General features: G+C 30.7%; 1 protein-coding gene across 1 annotated transcript in view; it reads right to left on the bottom strand.

Annotated features, from left to right (window-relative positions):
- The window catches only part of LOC111627900 (coiled-coil domain-containing protein 6-like), a 53,200-nt gene that overhangs the window by 37,388 nt on the left and 6,101 nt on the right, over nt 1-9,711 (bottom strand). The window contains exon 2 of the mRNA XM_023371580.1: nt 2,075-2,224. Within this exon, the coding sequence (XP_023227348.1) occupies nt 2,075-2,224 (150 nt within the window). The remainder of the gene's footprint in view (nt 1-2,074; nt 2,225-9,711) is intronic.

Here is a 9,711-nt window from a genome sequence, read left to right on the forward strand (position 1 = left end):
TCACCAAATGTCTTTGCACTTTTGCTCATCAGATAATCCTAAATGGAGATGTCATATAAGAACATGTCATGAAAAGAAGGAAATTAAAACCAACAACTGGTTTGTAGGATCACGCATATCATTTTTAAATGCCATACATTTCATATATCTATGGTCGTTGGAATTAACATATTGTGATTTTTGTCAAATGCAACTAGGCCTAAATCCAAGTACTATACATAAAAGTTCAATTTTAAAAAAATAGTAAGTGTCCTGCTAATTCAAAAGTACCTAGTTTTTATTTTTGTTTTATCTCTTTTCTTTGGAGCTTGCTCTAATTCTCTATATGTATTTTCATTAATTATGCCTAATGCAATTATTTAATAATTGTATTATGTTGTTTAAAAAAGTTATTAACTTTAATCATATTATTTTAAAATTTCATTTCTTCTCTTCAATATTTTATATCATATAACTATATTTTGTAATTTTTCCATAATGTCCACTTTATATCTATCATCTATGTTTCTTACTATACTCTCTATATTTACTATTAAATCTTCTTTGGAAAGTTTTGTTGGTCCATTATAATCAATTCCTTTCATTAAAACTCTTGTTATATTAATATGTAATTCAATGTTTGCAATATTAAGTATTAATTTTTGTTTCCATTCTTATGTTTTAGTTAAACTTCCATACTTTAATTTAGAGACTAATTTATGATATATCTTCTTATAGTATTCATATAATTATTTTGTTGTTAAATGCACAGGAAATTAATTGCTATGTATTGATATATTATAAATATGTATTTTATTTGAATAAGGTAATTTATATGAATATTTTATCTATAATGGTAAAATAGTTTAAATAATAAGGGGTTTCAATACAAAGGTATTGAAACCCCTTATACTGAATTAATATTCAGTAGAAAGATGATTAAACTAACCTAAACAGTTTAGCAACACTATTAACTCAAGAATATATAAAATTCTTTAAACAGCTGGGAATATATTAAGGATTAAATAGGGTATATAAAAAATACGTATTTCATAATTATTATCATCAAATAAACTAATTTCATTATTATGCAAGTGGTAGGATGAAGACAAGATGAAACACAAATAGGAGTGTAAATATTATCTGTTTGGGAAACTATGAAGATATATTAACATTTGGACAGCAATTACATTTAATAACAACAAAAGTGTACTGAAAACTATCAAAAAATGTAAATAAAATACTATAAAGTGTATTGATAAGTTTGTATTGCCATGAAATTGTGATTATAAATGCAAAACATTGTTATGTCATTAGTTATTAATTAACCTAATGTAAGTACAGCTGTTGATAACTAACTAGCTTACATTTAGCAAGATTGAGCTTGACATAATAGTGGATTATTATAATAGTGGATTATTATATTTGATTATTTTTAATAATTAATCTGAATAATTAACGAATAAATATGTTGATCTGAATACTAATTAAGCTCTTATCAATTAAATATTTCTATCAATATACTTCAACTTTAACAGTTTAAAGTCATATTTATTAAAATAACTTATTAAAAACATATTAAAAGCACAGATGTTTTTGTTGATCAATTTGCTTTATTTAAAATAAAATAGAATAGAAAGACACATTCAGAGTGATGAGTCACATTGATAACATTTAAATATGTGTACAATTTGTTCTAATAAGGTACAAAACTAATAAACAAACCTTTATATCATATTATAAAAAAGTATATCAAATAAAGTGCTATATTCCATTTATTCCTATATTCAAGCTAAATACAAATATTTGACATTGCCAGAATTTCTAACATTTTAAGAGGAAAATCAATGTGTTTAAAATGAAACTAACGATTACATAAAAACAATAGCTAAAATCTCTACATTATAAACTACTCAGTTTAAGTGGAGTGCATGATCCATGAGTGAACAGAACAATAGTTAGTACTTCCATCACCACTGATGAAAAATAATAGCTGTTTTGATCAAATTCATTGTATCAGTTTATCTCATATGTTGGTAAATTTCTGATTTACTTCATAATAAATAAAATAAAAAATAAATAAAATAATATTTACTTGATTTAATTTTCTGGATAAATCATTAGTCAAACATTCCTCTTCTTGTTCATAATTCAATGCTAAAATTTCTTTTTCTTTCTTCAATGCTTGAATTTGCTTTAAAAGTGTATTGCTTATATATTCTTCTTCTTGTTCTGCCTTAGCTTGCTGTTAATATAGTAAAAAAAAATGTTTTACTTGTAATTTTTCAGAACATTTTAAATATTAAAACTTTTAATAAGATTTATTGAAGCAGTTTTTATTAAACCATGAATATAATATAGATCAGTGGTTCCCAATTAGTGGTACGCGTACCCCTGGGGGTACGCGAAATTGCATGAAGGGGTACGCGCAGCAATGTAAAATCAGTCGATTTAAAATTTAAATGCATGAGATGAAGCAATTAAAAAAATAATGGGGGACCATGAAAAATTCGGCAATTTACAACACAATGTGGAATGCACAAATTCGTTTATTTATAATTAAAAATATTCTCGAAATTTCATTTTAAAAAATGCATTTGTGACAATACCTAAATTCTTACGCAAGAAAAAAAAATTGTACAATTATCATTATTATCATGTCAGTGAAGCAGCAATAAAATATTTACTACCATTTTGCGCAACATACGTCTGCGAGAGCTGATTTTCGGCCATGTTTGTCATGGCCAAAAATCAGCTCGTTTTCATGTGTGTTAAATTATTGTCAATTCCTATGGAAATTCATTTTAATGAACAATAATTTGAAATAATTCAATTTTGTGTCAGGCTGGCCTCTACTAGGCCCCCCATAACAAAACTCTGGCTACGCCAATGATCATCACCGACTTCGACTCGAAGATGACTAGAGACCAAAGCTGACCAAAAAGCAACCAGATTTTACAAAGTTGTGCAAAGAAAATTGTGCACATTTGTCACATTAAAATTAAATAACTTTGTTATTTTCATTATTATTAGAATTGTATTTTAAAGGTAATAAATGTAAAAAAACTTATTCTATTAATCACTTGCTGTCTACCCACAGCTTCGCCTGCATTATATTGAATTTTCACGTGGGAGTAAGATATTTTCTCATAGTAAAATGTAGCCTATGTCCATCTTCAACGTGTAAGCTGTTTCTGTGCCAAATTTTATTAAAACCTGTTTGGCGGTTTAGACGTGAAAAGGTAACAGACAGACAGCAGACAGAATTACCTTCGAATTTATAATATTAGTATGGATTAATATGAATTTCTGCTATAAGGGGTACGCGAGTTTGAGCTCTTTCTTGAAGTGGTACACAGGAAAAATTAATTGGGAACCACTGATATAGATAAAAAAATAAAAGTTTAAACATTGTATTCCTTACATAATACATAAAATATAATAACAATAATAATAACCAGAAACTATACAACACATCACTTCTGGTTGCAAGCTCTTGGCACAGACAGATTATTTACACAGACATAATCAAGTAGCAAATATAATACACCAAGAGCTTGCAAAGAAACACAAATTGGTAGACATTCACGAACCATACTACAAGTATATTCCACAGACAGTATTGGAAAACAACACACACAAAATGTACTACGACAGAGCCATAATCACAGGTAAAACAATTTACCACAACAGATCAGACATCACACTCATTGACAAACACAATAAATCACATACATTATAGACATAGCCATTCCAAACACTCACAATGTACAAAACACATGCACTGAAAAAATCAGCAAGTACACAGAACTCGCCCAGGAAATAAGGCATCTGTGGAAGATGGATAAGGTGCTTATTGTGCCTGCCGTTCTCTCCTGTACAGGTGTGATACCACACACACTACACAAAAGCCTGAAAACATTACAATTGAAGAGAAATACACACATCACACTACAGAAGGCCACTATATTGAATACATGCCATATTGTTAGGAAATTCCTGAATACAGACACAGACAAACTTATTTAATTTTAGTTCTTGGTTGCTATGCCTTGACTCTGGTCCGGCATAGTACACAGCCACTGGTGTGTACCGAGTATAACCCACTAAACCCAACATAATAATTACAAAGTATTATAATTTTTTATTTTTAAGTACAAGATGTCTATAAAATACATTTACCTGTTAAGTAGTTTTGGTTTTAGACTGCTCTAATCAGATTTACAAATTTTTGGTGTATATTATTGAAGCCATGGAAGCAAGTTTCAAAAGTTGCCACCAAGGAAAAAATCAGCACTTGGCTAAAATAGATCACACAGAAATAGCTATACATCTTTATTATTCAATTAAAAAGAACATGCTTGATATGTCCATCTTCATTTTTTAATACCATTTAAAACCATATAATAGCATGCTTAAGGATTGACAGCAGAGTCTCTTGTGAAATATTAACACGTTAATGGCATACAAGAAACACATGACTCATACAGATGTCTAGTTAGGGCAACATACAAAAATGCTTGTTTTCTTTCCAGTGGGAGCATATAATTTGATACCTAATAATCCTACAGGCATCATACTCAAAATATTTGATGTTATATCATTAGGTGAGATAATATATATTAATTTTAAATAAAGCTTAGTTTAGTGAAAGGTGGTTTTTGGGCAGTACAAGTCACATATGTCTTGTGTCCACAAGATGGGGTTTTAGTGCAAACACATTGTTTCTATTGTTTCTGCATTCTTGAAAGTTCTTTGCTCACATAAGTCTTTGTGAGTCAGCTAAAATGTCTTATACTAGTGTCATTACTACATATATTTTTTGTAAGTTATTTGGTTTAAATGGGATTTGGGCTAACTTCATTTTGCATTATATAAATGAATTTTTTCATACTAAGTATCATCTCATATGACTAGAATGTCTAGCCATCGAAACATGTTATCGGATAACCTAATCAGTCAGTATATGAATGAACCTAACAGCAATGAATCCAGAATATCTGACAATGAATTAGATGATTCAAACTTCAAACTATACTCGGATAAATCAGAATCATATTCTGGATCAAAAACCAAAGGTGAAGGGCCTCCTGATGCCTCTGATGAAACTCAGGTGCCAGCAATGATGACAATGACAGAAATAATTCTAACATTCAGCAGTCTACTACTTCTGTTTTGCAACCAATTGTCTTGACACTTCATAACATCCCACAATTTCAAGAAAATCAAAAGTTGAACCTTTGTAACACTAATCTGGATGATTCACATAAAATTTATCAGATATTTGTCAGCAATGACATCTTAGATATAATGAGATCAACAAATACACTGATCAATATTTAGCAAGCAAGATTTTGACATCAAGATCACATTTGAAAAAGTGGTGCCCTTCAATCAATGAAAAAATGTCAAAGTTCTTGGCCATCATGACTTGCATGGGTCTGTCTCTCTTGCCTAATATCAGACTTTATTGGTCCAAAGACTCTTTGTATGAGAACTGCCTCATAAAATTGGTAATGCCGTAAGATTGATTCAAAATTCTACTGAAATTTTGGCATTTTGCTGATAACAATTCTCTTGACCACAGTGACCATCTGTACAAAATTAGAGAAAGTCTCATCAAATTATTTAACAAATTCAAAGATGCTATTTAATCCAGGAGCACAGATTGTCATAGATGAAACAATGATTCCTTGGCGAGTCTGACTTCTGCATTCCTGGAAGGATTGACTTCTGCACTTCTGCATTCCATATCACAAAAGTATGGCATCAAAGTCTACAAGTTATGCAAGCCAGGTGAGTACACTTATTCCAGCAAGGTTACACAGGGAAACAGATATCAAATTCTGGAGTTTTACACAGCCATGCTGTCTGTATGCAATGCTGGTAGATCCCTTTACACTGACAACTTTTATACAAGTATAAAAGTATAAATTTAGCTTGTGAGTAAATGGCACTCTTCTTGTATTTTTATACAAGACTGTGGGACCCTTAGAAAAAACATGTGAGGTGCTCCAAATGATTTGGTAAAAAAAATGACTGAAAAAAGGAAGTTGTGGGCTAGAGGATAATCTAGGAATCCGGGTAATAAAATGGGTCAACAAAAGACCCATTGTCATGCTTTCAACTGTGGAAATGCATACTAATGAACTCGTTGACACTGAGAAGAAATCAAAAAAATCCCAAGAGCCTATGCTGAAACCACAATGTGTCATTAACTTCAATTATGTAAAAAAAGGAGTGGATCTGTCAGATCAAATGGCATCGTACTACACCTCTCTCCAAAGAGGTATCAAGTAGTACAGAAAGCTAATGGTAACTTATTTACTGGGCATTTCCATGATCAATGCCCATTGTATCCATTTCTTCCAGTACAATAGTGCAAGACAAAAACATCTGTCAATAATGAAGTTCTGTGAAGTGGTGACAAAAAAATACTTGATGACTCTGTCCAGACAAAACTAATGACACCTTCTTGTAATGGTAAATGCAGCATTCATACTCTGGAGAAACAAGGTGGTCCTGCAAGAAAAGTATGTTGCCGTTGCCAAGGTTGCTATGCAGAAGCACGGAAAAACACCACCAGTCAAAAGATACAAAACATTGCCACAAAGCAAGTGACAACATTTTGTTATGACTGTCCTGGACAGCCAACACTTTGCATAGCTTGTTTTAATAGAAAACATCATTCTCTATGACATCCAACATTATCACATTTTTATGTAAAATTCTATTTGAAAAACTGTTATGTATTATAATTTCAATAAATGTGAGTTTTTATTATAGTTTTATTTTTATATCTTTAGCTTAGTATTTGGAAAATATAAATTGTAAAGTATGTGTTTTGCTATGAAACATTATATTAAAACTCAATTAGATGAATATTTAAACATTAATATTAATATACAGCTTACAAATTTTTGTAGTTTTATATATTTTTGCATTGTATTTGCAGCAGAGCTGGCCCTACCATAGGGCGAATGGAGCAGCCGCTCCAAGCGCTAAGTCCTAGGGGGCGCCTCAGTGGTAAAGAAAATTAAAGGGTATAAATTAGGGGCAACCAGGGGGTGCCATAATAGGATCTCGCTCCCTCCTAAAACTTGCCTCGGACTGGCACTGATTTGCAGTGATAGCTTTTGTGGTTGCATGTTAAATGTTTTTACTTTAAAAAATTAAAGCCTCAATTTTGATTTCCCATGGGAGCTCTATGAATCACATTTGCCTTGGACTACAATATAGAAATAGAGATTATAGTGTCTTATATTAAATCTATTAACAACTTTGTCTTATGTGCAATGACCAGCCCTATACAATGCACTAATGAATCAAAGTCACAAAAGTCACCTGTGTCTCATACAGCCCTGCACTGAAATAGACAACAAGTCACCTGTGACTTGTAATGCCCATTAGCTGCCTCAAGGTTTATCCACTGTTGCCATTAATGTGTTAAGAACATTGAGTGATATGCTTTGTTTTAGATCCAGTAATTTTTTTGTCTTTCTGATAGACAACATCCTTTAAATTCCCCTAAATTAAACATCACATAGGTTTAGATCAGGTCTCCAATGTTTTTTGAGAAAGACCATGCGAACCATAAAAATCAAATCAGGGACTAGGTACAAAGATATACAAGTGTACCCCAGGTTATGACATATCCTTAGCTATCCCCATTGATACAACATTTCATCTGTTCCAACTGTTTCCATATTGTCATCTGTCTAGTTTTTGTGTTGTGTGTCCAGGTGTTCTGGCAAAGACAAAACATATCTGGTTTTTAAGAAAATTTGGAAAATTGTTAATAATTAATTATTTTTTAACAATATAACTGATTTTATAATCTATGAACAGAAACAGTCTGATTATTTAATTAGCAAATCATTTATAATATTCCAGAGTAGGGGGATACTGAACCTTAAAGACAGCCTTTATTTACGATGAAGATATTTAACAAAGCCCAATTCAAGCTCAGTTGTTGTCCTTTAAGAAATCCTTGAGCAAGTAGAAAATATTTAGTGGTAATTTGATATCTCTGATAAGTTTTAAGAGTGAAGGCCATCATTCAAATTCAAATGTGCCATTGATATCTAGGAATATTAATAAAACTATCAATCTCTTTTTTCTTGCTGTAGAGCATCCTTTCTCAAAGTGGGCAATAATGTCCCCTTGTGGGCACTGGAGGCTTTCAGGGGGCAGTAGACAGCTCAGTGATTAATTAAATATGAGTTTTATTTCTTCTCATTGATACATTCTTTGATCTCAGAAATAGGATATGGGTCACACCCTATCTATCCTATCCACATAAGAATGCATGTTTAAACATTATATTTGCAATAACTGTTTTTAAGATACGCAACAGATGGTAATGTAAAAAGCTAAGTTAAAAAATATGAGGCACTAAATTTTTTTTTTTATCTCAAAGTGGGCGGTGGTCGAAATAAGTTTGAGAACCTGTGCTGTAGAGTACCACACTATTTAACAAGGGCATCCTCTGCAGAATGCTGGGGCATGAAACCATATTGATCATTGCTCAAAAACTTTCCATGATGTAAAACTTTCTTTAAATAGAAAAAAAAGATGTATGGGAGATGGCAATTCACACAAATATTGTTTGATGGAACACATCATGTAGGTAACCTGGGATATACCTGTAGTCAGAAAGAAAAATCTTTTTTTTTTTATTTCTGAATAACAACAGACCTAAATCAATGTAAAATTTGTAACTGCATTTTCAAAAGAATGTCATCAAAACCAGGAATAATTTTGATGACATTTGATGAAAGACTACAAAAAAGTTAACATCAGAAACAACAACAAGCAGTCATATGAAAGTTAACATAAACTGAACATTTTAGTGCTTTAATATATTTATGTATAGATAGTGTAATATTTTAATAATGTAAAGTCTTCAACATATTAATATTAATACCTGTGATATTTATAAATTGATGATAAATAAATAATAATAAAAAATTCATAAGCCCCAAATTAAGTTACAAAAAAATAACATGTTAACAAAAGAATTAAAAATAATTTAAGTTTTTAGTATCCATTTGATTTTGTCTTTCATGTTGTTAGTACTTTGCACTCTAATAGTAAATATTTATTAAATGTTCTGATGTAATTGTTAATAGACTAAATAATATTTTTAACAAGTTTTTATTATCTTTTTGATTATAAAATTTTGTTTATTTCATTATGTTTATTATGTATTTAATTGTGTTTTGTAATTGATTTTATCAATAATCATTATTTTAATATTTATGATAAGAAAAATAAAATTTACTTATTTATTGTTCAATATCTATATATATATATAAAAATGGACATGCATGTCCCTATATTTCACTTTTTTGCAAAAACTACACATTGCACGTGAATGGTGTTTGTATGTGGTAGTAGCCCCAAGTCTCTATTCATGCATAGGAGTGGTTGCGTCTCGATAGCTATAAGGGTGCGGGAGATATGGGCTTGAAAGTGGTTGAAAGTGGCTTTCTATTTCGAATGTTTCGTTCAAATTTGTTCGAATTTAATTCGAACAATGTTCAAATTAGTTCGAATTTGTTCGAATTAAATTCAAACATAAAATTCGAATATTGGTTCGATTATAGAACGATCGTAAATGTTCCAGAAACGTTGAAAATAGTTTGTTTGACTGGACGTGAACAGGAGACGTTCAGAAATAGAATCGGGACTAGGAAGTGTTAATATAAAGCGGCATGCAAGATTTACAGG

The sequence above is a fragment of the Centruroides sculpturatus genome, unplaced genomic scaffold (genome assembly GCF_000671375.1).
Source record: "Centruroides sculpturatus isolate CEXI.00-Female unplaced genomic scaffold, Cexi_2.0 scaffold449, whole genome shotgun sequence".
Classification (NCBI taxonomy): domain Eukaryota; kingdom Metazoa; phylum Arthropoda; class Arachnida; order Scorpiones; family Buthidae; genus Centruroides; species Centruroides sculpturatus.